Raw genomic sequence first — 20054 nt, forward strand, 5'->3', positions numbered from 1 at the left:
TCTTTTGTGATTCCATGTAAATTTTAAGATTATTCTAGTTCTGTGAAAAATGTCATGGGTAATTTGATAAGGATTGCACTAAATCTATAGATTGCTTTGGGTAATATGGCCATTTTAACAATATTCTTGACATCCAAGAGCATGAAGTATGTTTCTGTTTATTTAAATCATCTTCAGTTTCCTTTATCAATGCTTTATAGTTTTCAGCATCTAAGTCTTTCACCTCCTTGGACAGGTTTATTTCTAAATATTTTATTTTTTGATGTGATTTTAAAAGGGATTTTTATAACTTTCCTGATATTTTATTGTTAGTGTAAAGAAATGCAACAGACGTCTGTATGGTAATCTTGTGTCCTGCTACCTTGGTGAATTCATTTATCACCTCCTATTAGTATTTAAATGTTGTTTTAAGAATAAAAATTGAGTGCTTATGTTGAATTCTTATATTTTTAAGTAATGTGGTTCATACTTGAGTTTTTAAAAGTTGAATTTATATTTTTACATTAATTTTTGTAAAATAACATTGTCAATAGTCAAACATACTTCATTCATTGTTAAATCCTTTAAAAATCTTGAAAGTTATATGTTTAATTTTTAGCTCCGTTATACTATTTGTCCTTGTCATTCACCTAATAATGATACACAATAATGACTTGATTTGTTTTATGAAAATCAATTATTAGAAAGATAGGGTACAATGATAATTTTTCAAGTCTTTGCAAATGAAGTTTCTGTTCAGTGGCTACATTTAGGTGCCTACCCAGTCATTTAATATTGGCTCATTTGGGAGGCATGAACTGAAATATACATTTACTTAATTGTTGGTGATTGCTTGGAAAAGCTACTGAAAGCTCTGGGGGCTTTGGAACAGTGGACAGAGTAGGCTAAAAACAACTGTAGCAATTAAAGGCAATAGGTTTGCTGTTGAAAGAAAAAGATTTCTATGTCAGGGAGCATTACTGTTGTGGTAGCACTAATCATTGGCTCTGATACAAAGTAAATGTGAAAGTGGTGAGAGGTATTTCCTAAGGTAGATCATGAATCCTCATTGGATCATTTATTTGGATCTCTGTTATACGAAGTTTAATTCAAGTAGGACAGTTCTTTACTTGGAGAGGTGTTTTTTCTTGTTTTTGGTAGGATTGTAAAAAATGTTTTGTTTCTCCAAAAATCTATCTTTACATGTTATGCTCCTTAATGATGTTATTTATTTATTTAATATAGTTTCATTTTATGGATGAACAGAATCCCAAGGGAAGGGACAAAGCTATTGTTTTTCCAGCACACACAACCATAGCTTTCAGTGTTTTTGAACTCTTCATTTACTTGGATGGTGCCTTTGGTGAGTGAATGATTTGCATGAAACACTGAAATGATTATATTTTTAAAGAAGGATTTAATGAGAATCCCTGTCTCTGATTCTCCTTTCTCAATACCTCATAGGAGAAGAGTGATGCTGTAAGTACTGTCAGTCTTGTGCTTGGGCAAAATAACCCAGAAAGACCCTTCAATCCCCTTACCTATTACCTCTTTCCTGCTTCTTGGTGAAGGTGGTAGACTTCTCACCATCCCACGTACATTTATGAATAGGAGGTGGAATACATTCCACTGACAGAGTATTTTCTTGACATGGGAACATAAAAAATGACCTTCCAATAGGTAGTTTTTGATGATAAATAGAGTAAGTAGACAGTAAGATGCCTCAAGGTGTCAGAGCACCCAAACTAGGATACCCAAAGACAACTTTTCTTCACTTTTTCCTATCATAGACCCAGCTCCCCTCACCCCAGACTCTCGCTTAAAAAACCCTTAAAGGTACAAGTGCTTCCCCTAAAATTGTCACCTTATATAATACTTCAGTGCAGCTTCTACATTTCACAGGTTTTAAGGTTAGGAGACCCATCAGCTCAAGTCTAGGTGTAGCCCGAAGGACTAGGCAAGGGAGCCCCTTAGCCATGGTCATTTATAAACATTTTTAGACCTGTTTTTGTTTCTGCAGTTCTGTTGGAGGGAATAGAGTGTCCAGAAAAAAAATACAACATGCTAATTAAATTCTATTTGGGATACTAAAGGCTGTAGGTTTTTACAATTATATTGATCATTAGGAGAAGTATAAACTGATAGAAATGATACATCCATCAAAATTTTAAATGTATATATGTATGTATTTTAGCCTTATTTACATTTTTAGGAATTTATCCTACAGATAAACTTACATATATGTGAAATGATATGGGTATAAGGGTATTCAGTTCATAATAGCAAAAGATTGGAAATAACCTTGAGCTATATTATCAGCAATTGGTTAAATAATGGTGAACCCACACAACAGAATACTATGAAGCCATTAAGAATTAGGTAGCACTTAAGATCCTGATATAGAATAATCTTTATGATTTTTTTTTATTTAATTATTTATTTTTTTGTTTGTAGGGGGAGGTAATTAGGTTTATTTGTTCATTTTTTTTTTTTTAATGGAGTTACTGGGGATTGAGCCCAGGACCTCATGCATGCTAAGTTCCCACTCTAACACTGAGCTATATGCCCTCCCCTCTTCTATAATATTTTAAAGAAATGTGTATCTAACTACTGGAGCCCAAAGAATTTTATATATATATACATACTTACATACATGCATACAAATTCCTTTATGCCTGTGAAATATATAGAGTATTTCTGGAAGTATTCACAGTGTAAATACTTGTAAAACTGGGGTGTAAAACTGAGGTTAGGGTCAGCGCAGACTAGAGACTTATTTATCACTGCATCTTTTTTTTTGTACTCTTGAATTTTGTATGATGTAAATATTACCTTTTCCAAAAATACATAAAATTTAACTTAAAAAAATAGAATGAATAGCATGTATCAGCATTCAACCACAACTTAAACTCCTAATAAAATGAATTGTTCAAATTATAACACCTTCTAAAATTCTTTTTTATAGACCTTTGTGTCACTTCTGTGTCAAAAGGAGGATTTGAAAGGGAAGAAACAGCAACGTTTGCACTACTGTACAGATTGAGAAATATACTATTTGAAAGAAGTATGTCCACTGAAGATTTTTTTCTTCTCAGATTAACACGAGACTATATATTCAATAATCCTGTCTTTAAGGGAGAATTCAAATTTAAAAACCATATTTAATGATGGTTTAGATTCACATATTTATAAATGCAGCTTGGCTATGTATTTTTTATTTGATTTCTAACACATTTCTGTTTTTGTCTCTTTAGATAGAAGAGTGATGGACGCCATTTCTCGTTCACAGCTTTACTTAGATGATCTTTTTTCTGACTACTATGACAAACCTCTCAGCATGAGTGATATTTCACTCAAAGAGGGGACTCATATCCGAGTTAATTTACTTAATCACAATATTCCAAAAGGACCTTGTATACTCTGTGGAATGGGGAACTTTAAAAGAGAGACCGTTTATGGATGCTTTCAGTGCTCTGTTGATGGGCAGAAGTATGTGAGACTTCATGCAGTTCCTTGTTTTGATATTTGGCACAAGAGAATGAAATAAAGTGGAAAGTGAATGTACCCTTCTGGTATTTTAGGTGCAACCATGCTACCCACCTTTTCAAAATTATCCAGGTTTGCTTTGATGAATTATAGCCAATTAAAGAGGGAAAGGAGCAAGAAATTGACCTGTCGGGGCATCATTTTTCCCATCTCTAAAGAGGAGATGATAATGGTGTCTACCTCATAAATTGTCATGAAGGTTAGTAATATTGTTTATACTGAAAAAGGTTTAAATATAAAATTCAGAATGTAGACATTCCTTCATAAAATCTATCAGTCACTTTAGAAGTATATTTTGGGATTTAGTCTGTCATTTTAGATAATTTTTTGCATAGAGATTTTCTAAATACCAATTTTATTTTAAATTAGCTTTTAATTTAGCGTTTCAGGATGATAAGAGTACACAGGATGATAAAAGTACACAAAAAGCACCTTATGGTGCTTTAACTATTGCCCTAGGTCTGGTAAAGTGAGAAAAATATGTTAATAATTTAATGTAATCCTAAATGTTTAATTGTGGTATCACATTATAAGCACACTGAGCTCAGTGCAGGGTTTTGTGTACACAGTTAAGGGTGACCGATAGTAACAGCCTGCTGTTCTGTGATGAACATATATAGGTGCTTGCTAGTACTGTCTTCATAAAAACTCACTACTGTCATTTTAAAGTTAAGGCAGCTGGGACACGTTTCTTTTTTCCTTTGAAAATGTTTAAAACATTTAAAATATTCAGTTCTGAGAGATCTTTTTCATCTGCTGTGTAAGATATCTAAAACTTTTTCTATACACAAACAACTTAAATTCTTCATTTGCTATGCATCATTATTAAAATAATTACAAAAATACTGTGTTAAAGTTCTAGAACTCCATCATCAAAAAGTCTACAAATAATAAATGCTGGAGAGGGTGTAGAGAAAAGGAACCCTCCTACACTGTTGGTGGGAGTGTAAATTGGTGCAGCCACTGTGGAGAACAGTGTGGAGTTTCCTTAAAACTAAAAAGAGTTACTATATCATTTAGTAATCCCACTCTTGGTTATATATCTGGAGAAAACTCTTAATTCGAAAAGATACATGCACCCCAATGTTCAAAGCAGAACTATTTACAATAACCAAGACATGGAAGCAACCTAAGTGTCCATCGACAGATAAATGGATAAAGAAGATGTGGTATATATACACACACACACATACACACAATGGAATACTACTCAGCCATAGAAAAGAATGAAATAAGCCATTTGCAGCAACATGGATGGACCTAGAGATTATCATACTAAGTGAAGAAGACAAAGACAAATATCATAGGATATCGCTTATATGTGGAATCTGAAAAAAAAATGATATAAACGAGCTTATTTACAAAACAGAGATAGACTCACAGACATAGAAAACAAACTTATGGTTACCAAAGGGGAAAGGGTTGGGGAGGGATAAATTAGGAGTTTGGGATTAACAGATATACACTACTATATATAAAATAGACAACCTACTGTATAGCACAGGGAACTATAGTCAATATCTTGTAATAACCTGTAATGGAAAAGAATTTGAAAAAGAATGTATATCTCTTGATAGATAGACAGATGGATAGATAGATAGATATAAAACTGAATCACTTTGCTGTGCACCTGAAACTAACACAGCATTGTAAATCAACTGTACTTCGATTAAAAAAATTCCAGAACTCAAAGTATATATTATAGCACTCACTACTAGGTGTATGCCTATGAAGGCATTAGACAACTGTGTAAATACAAAATACTTGTATACTATATGTAGAATGATTAAAATTTTATTTTTTAACTTTTTAAATGTGGTTAGAGTTTTAGAGTAAATCTCCATATTCATTCAACATCACCTGTAATTTTTTAAAATACAAGTTTGAAAGTACTTTGTATGAAAACAATGGGACAGAAAGGGTAGAATTAGAAAGTTTGTATTATAGAATAATTTCTAAATGTATCTTTTATGGTATTTTTGTTTTGGGCAGAGTATATGATTCAAGTGCAAATATGAGTAGACTGATCAAAAAAGACTCTAGTGACTTTTTTTATATGGATATAGAGAATGGGGGTGGTTTCCAAACCAGAACAGAATATTGTGTTATCAACTTAATTTACTTCAACTGAGCAGGCTTTTCTAAGGGAAGTAAAGGGATGAAAGTTGATGATTGAGTAAATGAGGAGTTATAAAACCAGGTATGGGAATGAGGAAAAATTAAGAGGAAAGAAAAGATAGTAAAGGGTTTTGTTTTATGAAGTGTCTAACTCTGTGCTATGCATATGTGATATCTACTCATCTAGTGTTTCTTTTTATTGAAGTATAATTGATTTACAATGTTGTGTTAGTTTCAGGTGTACAGCAAAGTGATTCCGTTATATATGTATATTTTTTCAGATTCTTTTCCATTATAGGTTATTACAAGATATTGAATATAGTTTCCTGTGCTTTACAGTAGGTCCTTGTTATCTGTTTTATGTATAGTAGTGTGTATCAGTTCATTCCAAACTCCTAATTTATCCCTCCCCCATTCTCTCCCCTTTGGTAACCATAAGATTGTTTTCTATGTCTGTGAGTCTATTTCTATTTTGTAAATAAGTTCATTTGTATCATTATTTTAGATTCCACATATAATTGATATCATATATTTGTCTTTCTCTGACTTACTTCACTTAGTATGATAATCTCTAGGTCTATCCATGTTGCTGCAAATGGTATTATTTCATTCTTTTTTTTATGGCTGAGTAATTTTGTATGTTACCCTTATACTTCTAAATTATAGGATTTCTGGCAGTATGTTTAAGGAGGTTAAAAGATGAATAATGAACAATGGTTTGGAAAGAGCAAGTTCCAGAAAACTGGAAAAAGCTTTGTTTTGAACTCACTTGTTTTGAATAGAACTCTTTACTGCGTAACCACACTTTTCTGCAGATGCAATAGGCAAAATCTTACATGTTCCAATAAATATGTCCTTTCTTGGGCACCGACATGATCTTCTACAGCATCTCTTTACTTCTTACTCTCAACAAGTTGGACCACGATGATTTGACCATGACACAGAATTGCCATGACACTTAATATCCTCATTTGCATCCTCATTTGCTATCCTCAAGTAGCCTCATGTGTAAAATAAATTCTACACATCAAAAATTTGATAGCATATCAGTTTGTAATGCTCATTCATTTTTAATAACAAGAACATTATGAGGAAGTGACATAGGATAGAGATACCTAGAGAAAGGGAAACTAAGAAATACCATAGCAGCAATTTAAAACTATTAAGACAAGAAGTTGGGGATGGTAGATATAAACACCTACGAGAAGAGGCGTAGTATGTTTATAATGATGTCTGAGGGAGGACAAGACTCAGAGTGGTACAGACTTTATTATGCCTGCTTTAAGATAGAGGTACAGAGCCTTTGGTCTGATCAAATAACTTTATAAACATTAGCCAATGGAACAAATATGCAAGGCCAGAAACTTGCACCAAAAAGCAGAGACTATGTTGAGGCTCTCTGTGGGACAGAGTTATACAACTAATACTTTCCTGCATGCATACTAAAGGAAGACTCTTTGGTCCTATGGTTTTTATATCCTACTATCTGTAATGCTATGAAACGTATAAATGAATGAAATGTTAAATTCCTGGGTCCCCATTGAATATTTAAAAAATATGGGGTACTTTAACATGCAAAATATTAGAAATTGGATATTTACATATTTATACATGCCATAAAGGTTAGAGTTGGGAAGAGTTTGCAGGTTTTTGACATAGATGTCCTCCAATAACCTGAAGGGGAAAAATTGCCCACTGGGATGCAGAGGTAGATTTCATGGTGATACAATTTGTGTTAACAGAATAAAGCAATAGGAAACACAATCAAGCCTTACCTGAAAGTTAACTTTGCAAAACAGTCTCACATTTATTATTCCAAAATTACATGTATTGAGGGGATCAAAATATGTTCATGGGGAAAAATAGAAAATACAACTTGGAGAAAAGTGACTGCTTTATATATAAAGTACAGTAGGTAGCTAAGAAAATTTAGAAATAAAAATATGCTATAGTTCATCATGTTGATACACATTGTATTCCTTAGGAGAAATGAAGCCATCACCATCATGGTCGTTCTTCTTAAAAATATCTTCTAAAACTGCGTTCTGATATGACTTGTCACGTGGCTTCTCATCTTTTTCAAATTCCTTTTTCAGGTAGTGATTTATCTAGAGGGCCAAAATAATATTTCTTTAATAAAAAGGTATCACAATAAATTTTCAGCAACTTTGAAGAAATGTTTACATAAAGAAACTCGTATCTAAGACTACTTATAATAAGTGATATAAAATTTTTGAAAGCTATTTGAGGTTTTATTTTATCAACCTTTGAAGCAAGTTTCTGAAGAGAAACAGATCTTCAAATTAGCTTCCCCTGAGATTATAGGTGGTTAGTGGTACATACTCAGAGATTAACATCTGAATTAAATTTTGTTGAAACTAAATGCTTTCCAGTAATCTACACTGTCCACATTATCAAAGGAAATTCACTCTCAAGGATTCCCTTAGTGAATAAAATTCAAATTGGCATTTCTGTAATCTCTAAAATTAATATGCTGTGTAGTGAATAAAACCAAACCACAGATTTTGAAATAAAATTTAACTTTCCTAATTTTTCTATGCTTCTATAGCTCTCCCCCAATCTACAGACTATGATAATCTCTCTAATAATAATGTCAAATAAAGAACAGGTATTCTGAAGTATTCCCTTTTCTCTATGACATTTCTCTAAGCAAAGACACATAAGTACAGCCTAACGTGGTAGCCACTAGCCACGTATGACCATTAAGCACTTGAAATGTGGTAGATCAAATTGAGACAAGCTACTGTAAGGGTAAAATAAACCACAAATTTTGAAGACAATAAAAAAGCATCTCATTGATAATTTTTATATTGGTTTCATGTTGAAATGGCAATATTTTAGATATGCTGAGTTAAGCAAGATATATTAATTTCACTTGTTTTACTTTTTTTTTTTTTTTTTGAGGCCTCAGCACTGGATTTTCTTGACTCCCTGGCAGAGAGGAGACATCTTTTGGGCAAGTGCTAGGGGGGCTGGGTGAGTTCGGGGCACCTGAGGGAGTGTTCCTCATCTGTGTGGTATGAGGCTCAGATTTGGAGCTGAGGGTTAGTGGATGCACTTGGAGGCTTAGCTTGGCATGGGGGGCCTTGGTCTGGGGAGGGGGAGACTCTGCCAGTGAGAAATGGGTGGTCCTTCATCCTTTGGGTCTGCAAGACCCCTGGCGGAGAGCTTTTTAAAGATGTGGCTACAAAAAATTTCTAATTATATATGTGACTCAATTATATTAATTGGAAATTATATATATTACATAAATAAATTATATATACTGTATATTTACATATAATAACTAAATAAAGCAATGCATGATGATTTGAAGATAATGTTAAGCAAGGCTGGGTGTTTTAGAAGCAACAGTGTTTTTGAAGGCTGAAGTTGAACCCTGAGTGGTTTTTAGCAATACATTCCAAACTCAATCCATTGTTGAGTAAGCCTTATTTTAGAATGATCAATGAATCTTAATGAAGGATCTATCAACTGTTCTCAAATGGGACTTCAGTCCTATATGAGAAAGATGCATTTTTTTCTTCCAACTGAGCCTCCTATGTAGGTGCAAAGAATTTTAAACAGCCTCAAGTATTCCTCAGTTTATATGTAAGTAAATATATATATATATATTAAACCAATATTGCTGACTCTCAAAATGTACTTTCCTAGTACAATGTAGTGAAGAGGTACAAAAAGGCAGTAGGTAAGAACATGATCTTAATTTTGCTGGCAATGGGCTCCACACTGTTTCTATTTTGTAATAATGTAATAAAAATACTGTGTTTCATTTCTCCCCCATCTTATGTATACTGCAGAAATAACTGACTAAATCTTTCTGATGATGAAGGAAGGTAGTTTTAGTTCATGTTTCAAATCCAGACTTTGCTGTACACTTGGACAAGTAATTTAACCTCTCTGTACCTCAGTTTTGTCATCTGTAGAAGGAGGGAAATAGTATCTATGTTGTGGGATTGATTTGAGATTTAGAGTCATGTTTACAGGTGTCAATAAAAGACAGTTACTGTTATCATTCAACCATATGAAAATCAAAATCACTCTCACTTGTGATAATGCAGTTGATATGTGAGAAACATCTGGGCAAACCGTAGCTAAGCAGGCCACTATTTTGGCTTTTCTCTACTTTCACTCTCCAGAAAAGAACTGAAGGTCCCATAAGGTTTACTGAGGTGTATTCATAATGATGAACATGTCTCTTGGTGTGCAAGTGATACTGAACGGTCTGTGTGCACAGGCTGAGCTCTTGGGTACTACGTGAATTCATCTGTAGCTGCTGTTCACTCTAAAGAGGGTGATAAGGAGTCAACAGAAAAAACACATAGGGAACAGTTTGCCACCCCTTTAATTGCTGCTCTTCTTACAGAGCAGGGCGTGTTCCCACTCCCTTATTCCTCTTCCATCACTAACCAACCAAAGAGCTTCAGGGAAAAAGTCCTTACTAATATGGAGGAGGAAGTAGAATAAGGGTGGGTAAAGAATTGGAGAAGGAGAGGGAAAAAAACAGAGACAAGGGGCTCACTCCCATCATTTGAAATCAATGATCTGGTTGTGTCTTTTATTACTTAGGTGGTTTAGCTATGTGTATTAAACTGCCTCCAAAAAAGAGGGGAGACAGCTGGGCTACCTAATTTAAACAAAGAGTAGAGTCAGTGGGACTAAGTAAGGCACAAGACGTCACCGAAACAAGCATTAGCCCTGAAATGTCCATGATGGAAGTTCCCTGCAAGAGGCAGGGTAAACTCATGGTTAGAGCACAGTAGTGGAGCCAGATTGCTAGGGTTGCAATCCTGTTCTGACACTTAGAGCTGTGAGACCTTAAGCTAGTTACTTAACCTATCTGGGCATCATTTCCCCCATCTATAAGATGGAGAGGATGACAATAGGGTCCCACCTCATAAACTGTCATGGAGATTAAATGAGTTCACACACTATAGGTTTATAATTGTACCTGGTACTGAGAAAGTGTAACAAAAATTATTACTTCAAGATCTTTTTAAAAAAATAAGTGTTCATTATATGAGTTTCATGTGTACACCATATTTCAAATTCTGTATACACTACAGTGTGCTCATCATCAAAATTTAGTTTCTGTCTGTCACCATACAGTTGACCCTCCTTACCCATTCCACCTTCTCACCTCCCCTCTGCCCCTCTGGCAACAACTACTCTGTCCTCTGTATCTGTGTGTTTGTTTTTGTTTGATTTCATTCATTTGTTGTTTTTTTAAACATTCCACATAAGAGTGAAATCATACAGTGTCTGTCATTCCCTGTTGGACTCATTTCACTTAGCATAATACTCTCAAGGTCCATCCATGTTGTTGTGAATGGCAAGGTTTCATTTTTTTTTTAATGGCTGAGTCATATTCCATTGTATACCTGTGATACATGTTCTTTAGCAATTCATCTATTGATAGGTTGTTTCCATGTCTTGGCTATTATAAATAATGTTGTAATAACACAGGACTACAGATAGCTTTCCGAAATAGTGTTTTTGTATTCTTCAGGTAAGTATTCAGAACCAGAATAGCTGGATCATATGGTGGTTATATTCTTAATTATCTGAGGAGGAATCTCCATGGTGTTTTCCAGAGTTACTGCACCTTGAGATCTGTACTGAGCCCTCAATTCATATATAAGACCAACTGGGGTGCAGAAGCTAGGTGACTGAACTCCTGGCCCCGGTTTACCAACTTTCTGGGCCACAATTCAAAATTCTTGCTAGCTCTTTTAATAATCTCATGTAATCCTCACAATCCTATGAGGTGGCAATTATTTGCCCTATTACAAATTCCTACTGTGCTGCTTGAAAAAGATCTGCTCCTGTAGTCTGGAGGCTGGAAATGCCCTGTAGAGATTATTTTGGGATTTTAATGACCCTCTTGCAGGGAGAAGGGAAATTGAACAGGTTGACTTAGTTTCAGGTTTTATATTGAAAAGCACATTTTATTCTTGGAACTTAATTTTCTGTTACCAGCTCTATAAAAGGAAAGTAGCCCATATTAGGTAGAACTAAAAAAAACAGTTGTAACACAAATGTATTTAAATTGTGGGAAAAAATTAGATTGTACATATGAAATCTATTTGAATTACCTCGGTTTTAGAGAGTTGCCTGTCATTGTCCGTGTCTATCTGTTTAAATGTTTCAATGCTTCGTGGTCCTTTGGTCACAGCATAAAGTTCAATCTCAAAAATTAACGTTGCATCAGGTGGAATCTTGCCTTCTGCTAAAGGTATAAATTTTAAGAGTTTAACTTACATGAAGATAATGTTCAAATATTTATTCACTAATAGCCATTACAGCATTAAGATTATATTATTTCATACATATAAAAACTGCTTTCTAAATATTTTTTAGGAAAAATTTTTCCATATGTTTTCAAAGCAAGATAGTTCTAAGGACCTAGGGGACCATTATGTCCTCAATAAATTGAAATAAATATAAATCATGTAATTTTTATTAATATACCCAAACATTATAATGAGGAGAGAGCTAGTGCTGAGAAGAAATTCACAGAAAAAGTCAAAGATCAGTACCTTTTAGAAAATGATTTTGTTCAATTATTTGGAAGTATGAATAAGATATTTGTGTTAATATACTTGTCTTTCAAATTCTTAATAGACATTAAAAAGTAGTGCTATGACAGAATAAACCAGTAAGAATTTTATGAAGATATTTCTAACACAATAAAACCTTTTAAGTATTAAGTTGAATAGTTCTTGTTAATAAAGTTAACCTATTTACTGATGTCATAGATGATTTTAGCAGGCTATGGGCTATTTCAAATGACCAGTCATAAAAATGAGCTGCAGAAATGACTTGCTAAGAGGCATGGGTGGCTTGTGTCATCAGCACATTATAGTCACTCAAATATTTGTTGAATGAATGACCTCTGTCATTTATTTAAAAAAATGAATGTTTGTTCTTTGAAGGAAGTAGTAATTTAAAATGAAAAAGTGGAGATTTCTCACTGAAGAATCTATATATAATCCAAAGAAAAAAAGCCTGAAAGTTACAGCCAAAAGGAGAAGTGAATCAATCATCTCCAAAGCCAGGACATTAAAAAAAAAAAATCTATTCATGTATCACATGACTAATGTGACCATCCCAACAAATGTACCACATGTTACCTGACTTTAGAGTAAAAGAGCTAGATCATTAGAGCAATGATCATTTTTACAAAATCCATTCCTATTCTGTCCAGTTATGATCTGTTTATGACAGAAAAATAACTTCTGACAATAATTAATAACAAATTCAAACATAAATTCACATTTCTTAAGAAAAAATATTAGAAGTCAAAGTTTCCAAAAAATTCTACTGTAAACATAGAACATATTGCCAATTAAATTTTTCCTTGCAAAAAATTATAGTATAAAGAGGAAAATATGCATTTGCTATACAATTAATTGTATTTAGAGAAGCAGATCAAAGATGTAGGAGTTAATGTAAAGAATCTATACATACCACATGCACTGTTAATTAAAGCACTAACAACTCAGTCACATGCATTTCAAGACATGCAGGGGTGCTCTGTGACATGAGGCAAGGATACTGTGCAGAGGAAAGACTTCTTCTAGCATCACCTAAAATAAAGTTATAGCTAATGTTAGACCTTAATAACTATTTTATTTTTTAATTGAAGTAGTCAGTTACAATGTGTCAATTTCTCATGTACATCACAGTGTCCTAGTCTTGCATATACATACATATGTTTTCATATTCTTTTTTATTAAAGGTTATTACAAGATACTGAATATAGTTCCCTGTGCTATACAGAAGAAACTTGTTTTTTTAATCTATTTTTATATATAGTGGCTAACATTTGCAAATCTCAAACTCCCAAATTGATCCCTTCCCAGCCCCTCTCCCCCCAGTAACTATAAGATTGTTTACTATGTCTGCAAATCTATTTCTGCTTTGTAGATGAGTTCATAGTGTCCTTTTTTCTTCCTTTTTTTTTTTAGATTCTGCATATGAGTGATATCCTATGGTATTTTTCTTTCTCTTTCTGGCTTCACTTAGAATGAAAATTGCTAGGTCCATCCATGTTGCAGCAAATGGCATTTTATTCTTTTTTATGGCTGAGTAGTACTCCATTATGGAAATATACCGTAACGTCTCTATGCAGTCATCTGTCATTGGGCATTTGGGTTGTTTCCATATCTTGGCTATTTTATATAATGCTGCTATGAACATTGGGATGCATGTATCTCTTCAAATTAGAGTTCCCTCTGGATATATGCCCAGGAGTGGGATTGCTGGATCATATGGTAAGTCTTATTTTTAGTGTTTTGAGGAATCTCCATACTGTTTTCCGTAATGGCTGCACCAAACTACATGCCCACCAACAGTGTAGGAAGGTTCTCTTTTCTCCACACCCTCTCCAGCATTTATCTTTTGTGGACTTTTTAATGATGGCTGTTCTGACTGGTGTGAGGTCATATCTCATTGTAGGTTTGATTTGCATTTCTCTGATAATTAGTGATACTGAGCATTTTTTCATGTGCCTATTGGCTATTTGTATGTCTTCATTGGAGAATTGCTTGTTTAGGTCTTCTGCCCAGTTTTGGATTGGGTTGTTTGTTTTTTTTTTATTATTAAGTTGTATGAGATCTTTATATATTCTGGGAATTAAACCTTTGTCAGTTGCATCATTTGCAAATATTTTCTCCCATTCCTTAGGTTGTCATTTTGTTTTGCTTATGGTTTCCTTTGCTGTGCAAAAGCTTCTAAGTTTAATTAGATCCCATTTGTTAATTTTTGCTTTTATTTCTATTGCCTGGGTAGACTGCCCTAGGAGAACATTGCTAAGATTTATGTCAGAGAATGTTTTGCCTAAGTAACAATTTATTTTAAAAAGTTTATTCAGTCAAGATGTTGTTTGTTAAGCAGTTACTTATGGTCTACACAGCAGCTTTTAAAATAATCTAATCCAAGCTATCAAGTAAACTGTTATAAATAATGCAGGTAAACTAGCAGTTAACTACATTTCAAAGAGCACACTTTTGTTGGGTCTGAGTGTCCTTATAAGTAAAACAAAGGTGTTGGTGGTGTTACTAGTGAGATTCACTATTTTTCTATATATTGAAGACACCTCAAATTGAATATGAACTAGCTTCTTTCAAGTTAAATTTCTACATTTTTGCAGCAAGGGTCTGGCTTATTAACAGCTTAGGCAGACTGGGTAGTTATACATACCTAAGTATAAATTAGTTTACAAAAAGGACAAACTAAGTAGTCATTTGCCAGTGGGTCCTGGGACCCAGGAGGAGCATCTATTGATAAGGGATGTGGGTGCTCTAGGCAGAGAGGGGCATGGGTGCTGTGGTAGCAGGCAGAAGGTGAAGGTATCTACATGAGAAAGAGAAACTCTGAAAATGAGATTAAAGAGACTGAAAGGCATATATCATTTTGCCTAGAATTGGCCTCAACCTATGACAGCATTTTTAGGACAAGATTGCATTCAATTTAATTCATCTTCAATTCTCTCTCTCTCTTCCCTAGGTTCCTTTACAACTAAAAATAGGATACATAAATTATGATTCTGTGGGAGCTATTGTGACAGGACCAAATGATTGGCTAAAAGCACTGAAAATGAAGCTGTAGTTATCTGGAACTGTCTCTTTAGGAGTTTCAAATCTGTTTGGGTCTGACTTACACCTTTAACCAACCTGCAATCCAAACTGGGGCAGCGATTCCCTGCTTCTGCTGGAAAGAATAGGCTAGGGAATAATTTCTCCTAATGAGTAAACCAACAGCCTCAAAGAGGGCATGCCATTTCAATGAAGTATTGGAGATTAGAGATAATATATCATCATAGAAAATCTTTAATTACTTTAAATATATCCTAAATATTTAAAACAGGTGGAGTTAGCAAGGGATTTAAATAGAATAAGATAGAGATTCTTTATAATCTTCACACAGCAGTAGGAAGTAAGGACCCAACTGAGAATGCAAGATGGAAACTAGCCCTCTGCCAGACTGCCCATTTTCCCCCTTTGTAAAAATTTCTCTATTCTGCTCCACTTTTAATTTTAATGATTTTTGGAAAAATTAATGCATGTCTTTCCCTGTCTGACTTATTTCACTTATCATAATACCCCCAGGTCCATTCATGTTGTTGCAAATGACAAGATTTCATTCTTTTTTATGGTGCAGTAATATTCCATTGTATATATACCATACCTTCTCTATCAACTATTGACAGGCACTTAGGTTGCTTCCATGTCTTGGCAATTGCATTAATGCTGCAGTGAATATTGGGGTGCATATATCTTTATGAATTAGTGCTTTCATTTTCTTTGGATAAATAGGAGTAGAATTGCTGGATCATATGTTCTATTTTTAATTTTTTGAGAACATTTTAAGATTTTTTAAGTCAACTATACTTCAGTAAGAAATATTTAATACATGTACACATTAAAAATTTAAGCAGTACAATATATTACAGAGTGAAAAGAAATCTCCTCACCCTTGACCCTCAGGCCTCCTTCCCAGAAATACTTAATGTCACCAGATGGTTTCTCTTTCAGATATAGTCTATGTAGATACATGATGCATATGTGAAATTCCCCTCTTGCATGTAAGCTCATTGAGGATAGGGAGTTGTTTCTGCATTGTACACTGCTTTATGTGCAGTGCCTAGGACAGAGTCTGATACTGATGCTCAATAAATATTCATTGTAGGAATATATTCTGTCCCTCTTTATTTTAACATATTAATACATACGGCTCTACTTCATTCTTTTTACTGGCTGCACAGTAATCCACTGTATAGCTACAGCATAAGTTTTTAAACTAATTTCCTATTGAGGGATACTAAGATAGCATGCAGTCTTTTGCTACCCAAAAGAAGTCTGCAGTGAATGTTCTTTAAGATATACCTTTGTGCACATTCCTGGATTTGGAACTATGTGATCAGAGGATACGTGCATTTTAAATTTTGATAGAAATTACCAGAGAGGTTGAATGATGTACATTTTTGGCAATAACCTGTGTCACTGCTGCTTTTTCTATATCTTTGCCAACTTTTATGTCTTTGCTAATCTGATGGGTGAAAATGGTGTCTCATTTTTGTTTTAAGTTCTTTCTTCAACTATGAATAAAACTGAGTATTCTGGTAGGTCATTTGTATTTTTAGGTTAGTGAACCACTTGTTTATGAACTTGCCCATTTCTAGAACAGGTCATATGTGCTTATACATGCTGCAGGCACTTTCCTCATTTATCTGCTTTACCTAGGTTCTCAGATCTTACTCTAGGATTTAAAAAACAGGTAAGATCCCGAAAGAAGCAGTTCATTTCTTCAATATTTCAAGGCTTCTCCTGACTTTGGATAATAGTGACTAACAGCTTGTTTTATTCAGATGTTCTTTTTACAATGTTCCAATGGTGTCCTTTTACTCTAAAATCATATGTTCCAGGTTCCTGAGTTTTATAAATTTGACTTTGGTACTGCTTACCAAAATATTTGCTATAGACATTTATGTAGTAATAATACATACTAAAAACAAATTTAAAATGACTAAGTGGAGTTTTATAAAATATACACCATCATTATGAGTGTTGCCACTCTGTGGGATAAAAGACTCTGGCCAGAGATCTGTATTGCAACAATGTCTTAATTTCTTGATGTGTAAAAAGAGGGGATTGGGCTGGACTGGACTAGATACAGCTAAAGTTTACTGGACTCTATAGCCTATCATTATTTCCTCTATGATTTTTAGTTCAGTTTTTTTTAGCAATTCAAAATTTGTAGTTGTGGGAAAATACAAGTAACATAAAATTGACCATTTTAAGTACACAGTTCAGAGGTGTTAAGTACATTCACATTGCAACCTATCTCCAGAACTCTTTCATCTTGCAGAACTGAAACTCTATACCCATTAAATAACAACTCCCTATTTGACCCTTCTCTTCCTGGCTCTATTAATTTGATTACTCTAGGTACCTCACAGAAGTGGAATCATGCAGTATTTGTGTTTTGTGTTTGGTTTATTTCATTTAGCATAATGTATGCCAGGTTCATCCATGCTGTAGCATGTATCAGAATTTCCTTCCTTTTCAAGGCTGAATACTATTTCATTGAATGTATATACATTTTGTTTATTCCTCCATCTGTCAATGAGCACTTGGGTTATTTTTAGTCTTTGGCTATTGTGAATAGTGCTGCCATGAATGTGGTTGTACAAATGTATCTTTGAGACTCTGCTTTCTGTTTTTTTGGACTATATACACAGATGTCTATGATTTATTTTTAAATATAACTTAGACATATACATATTAAAACACCTTACCATAGCCTTCCTTTCCATATGCCAACGAAGAGGGTATAATCACTTTTCGCTTCTCTCCAGGACACATATCCATCATTGCAATGTCAAGGCCTTTTATGACTTGTCCAAAACCAAGGACAAACCACTTGGGGTGGCCTTCATTTTGTGTCCGGCTATAATTAAAAACACTTAGGTAAGCTGATTTCAAGAAAAATAAAATCAAACTTTAAAATACAGCTGGCCATTAGTTATAATTTAAAATTGGAGTCCTTTCTAACCATCTCTTTTCCTATTTTAGGACTCATTCTGAAACCCCTGGTGGAGTGTTTGGGTCAAACTACCCTCATAATAGCCAGAGGTAGGATTTGCCCAAAGCTGGTCATTAGGAGTCATCTTATTTTCCTTTTTATTGTCATCTTTACAAAAACTACTCAACAGTTAAGTTTTTAATGGGTCTCCTGACGCTGACTTGCTGCATGGCTTGTCCAAATAACTTATTTAACCTCCCTTGGTTTGTTCTAAAAAACGATGGTGCAGGTTTAACCTCAAAAATCATTTGAACTGTAATTAAAATTTGTATCTTTTTTCTTATTAAATGTCTCTATTTTCTTCTAAATAGAAAGAACTAACTTTCCCCAATCCTATTTTTATAGGGTAATAGTGCAGATGAAGAAAAGACATTCTTGTAAGCAATAAACCACCAATTAAATCGGAGCAGGCAGTAGTGGGACGAAAGGGCAGATGGAAGGACACAGAGCCCAGAAGTCACCAGGTAATGTCATTGTTGTAGTGGCTTCTTGATACAGTTGGAAAGTGGCCCCCAGCCAGTAAATATCATGCTTATGAACACCAGATAATATCTCTTAAACTACTCGACAGGAAAAGTGTGAACATTCTTACAATCAGTTTCTTGACCTACTTCTACAGGTCTCAAGGATAATGGCGGTGGTCAGGGGTGAGTGTGGAGTAGTGTATCTGTGATAATTTCTTGGGCCAAATTTTTCAATAATTTAAAAACTAATATTCCGCTTAATAGGGAAATGCACCAAATCTGATTTCCCTTTCTAGGAATAAAAGGCTCAACTCTTACAAGAAAAACAAGAACCAACCAACCAACCAATTAGGCTTCTGGTTGGTGGCCGGAGGGTAGATTTATTGCATCAACTGGACCCAGGAGCTGTTCCCATCATTTCCTACCTGCAGTAGAATTTCGAGCCGTCTTTAGCCAAAAAGCCGTCGTAATGGGCATTTAGCAGGTCTCCCTTTTTGCTTGTCTTAGAACAGTTTTCTGGACGATGCAAAACTTCTATTTTCACTTCCTCCTCTCCCTTTTGCCCCTGAGCAGTAAAAATGCCCCACACGTAAAAGAAAACGATTAATCTAAATAAGAAATGCATGACTCCTGGAATTCGCCGCAGATGACCACCACGTACCCTCGTTCGTGTCGCTCGCGCCCCAGAAACCTAGTTCCGACGCGTGGCAGGCATTGTCCTACGTCACAAAGGGCGGGGGCGGGGCCTCGCTTCGCCCCGCCCGCCTCCCGGCCAGCGAATTTTTGCGTCTGCAGCTGGTCTTGTCCCCGCGGTACCACGCGCTTTGGCTGGCTCTCCTCAGTCTAAGGCAGTGGTGCACACTTAACGCCGCATCTCCCCGCTAAGTCGGCGTATTTTACAGCTAGTTTCCCCAGGGTTCAAAAGGAACGCTAACGTTACCCAAAATAAAGCTGGCAGAAGACGAACTAAAAAGACGGGATGGCGTAGTCAGAGAATACGATTACCATTTCTGGGCGTGAAAGGCTTCTCATCAGACTCTTAGAGAACTGGCAAGCATCGGGGGAAGCGTTTTGCTTCTGGGTTATCCTTGAAGCGCCTTCTCGGGGTCAGAGTCATGCATTAGGAGGTCCAGGCTAAGCCACACACTAGTGAGCAGAGGTGCTGCTCCTCCCCGCCAGCGTTAGAGACTTTTCCCGAGAGCCCACTCCAGCCGTTCCACACCCGCTGCTGGTTTGCGTTTCCTCCCCTCACCACTTGGGGCCGCCCTTGGTTTGAGGGCTTGTAGGCGTGCGGGAAAAGCTCTTGACAGGGTTGTTTTTCTTACCAAGTCTGCGAGA

General features: G+C 35.1%; 2 protein-coding genes and 1 long non-coding RNA gene across 6 annotated transcripts in view; 2 read left to right on the forward strand and 1 right to left on the reverse strand.

Annotated features, from left to right (window-relative positions):
* The window catches only part of PJVK (pejvakin), a 52870-nt gene extending 49327 nt beyond the window's left edge, over window positions 1-3543 (forward strand). For all 3 annotated transcript variants that reach the window (XM_045520393.2, XM_010959972.3, XM_045520392.2), the window contains exons 4-6: window positions 1225-1342; window positions 2945-3043; window positions 3234-3543. In XM_045520393.2, the coding sequence (XP_045376349.1) occupies window positions 1225-1342; window positions 2945-3043; window positions 3234-3526 (510 nt within the window). In that variant the 3' untranslated portion in view covers window positions 3527-3543. The remainder of the gene's footprint in view (window positions 1-1224; window positions 1343-2944; window positions 3044-3233) is intronic.
* Window positions 3544-7425: 3882 nt separating this feature from the next.
* On the reverse strand, window positions 7426-19916 carry FKBP7 (FKBP prolyl isomerase 7). 2 transcript variants are annotated; one of them, XM_010959976.3, is made up of 4 exons: window positions 19142-19916; window positions 17966-18117; window positions 11760-11890; window positions 7426-7751 (listed from the first exon to the last, which is right to left on the reverse strand). In XM_010959976.3, the coding sequence occupies exons 1-4, from the start codon at window positions 19339-19341 to the stop codon at window positions 7590-7592; spliced, it is 645 nt and encodes a 214-aa protein (XP_010958278.1). In that variant the 5' UTR covers window positions 19342-19916; the 3' UTR covers window positions 7426-7589. The 2 variants fall into 2 exon arrangements, with proteins under 2 accessions (XP_010958278.1, XP_010958277.1); XM_010959975.3 differs by having other exon boundaries at window positions 11760-11893; window positions 19142-19908.
* Window positions 18028-19127, forward strand: LOC141577721 (uncharacterized). The gene is made up of 3 exons (XR_012507063.1): window positions 18028-18137; window positions 18243-18302; window positions 18598-19127. It is a non-coding gene; the product is annotated as an uncharacterized LOC141577721 (long non-coding RNA).
* Window positions 19917-20054: the final 138 nt, after the last annotated feature.

The sequence above is a fragment of the Camelus bactrianus genome, chromosome 5 (assembly GCF_048773025.1).
Source record: "Camelus bactrianus isolate YW-2024 breed Bactrian camel chromosome 5, ASM4877302v1, whole genome shotgun sequence".
Lineage (NCBI taxonomy): Eukaryota > Metazoa > Chordata > Mammalia > Artiodactyla > Camelidae > Camelus > Camelus bactrianus.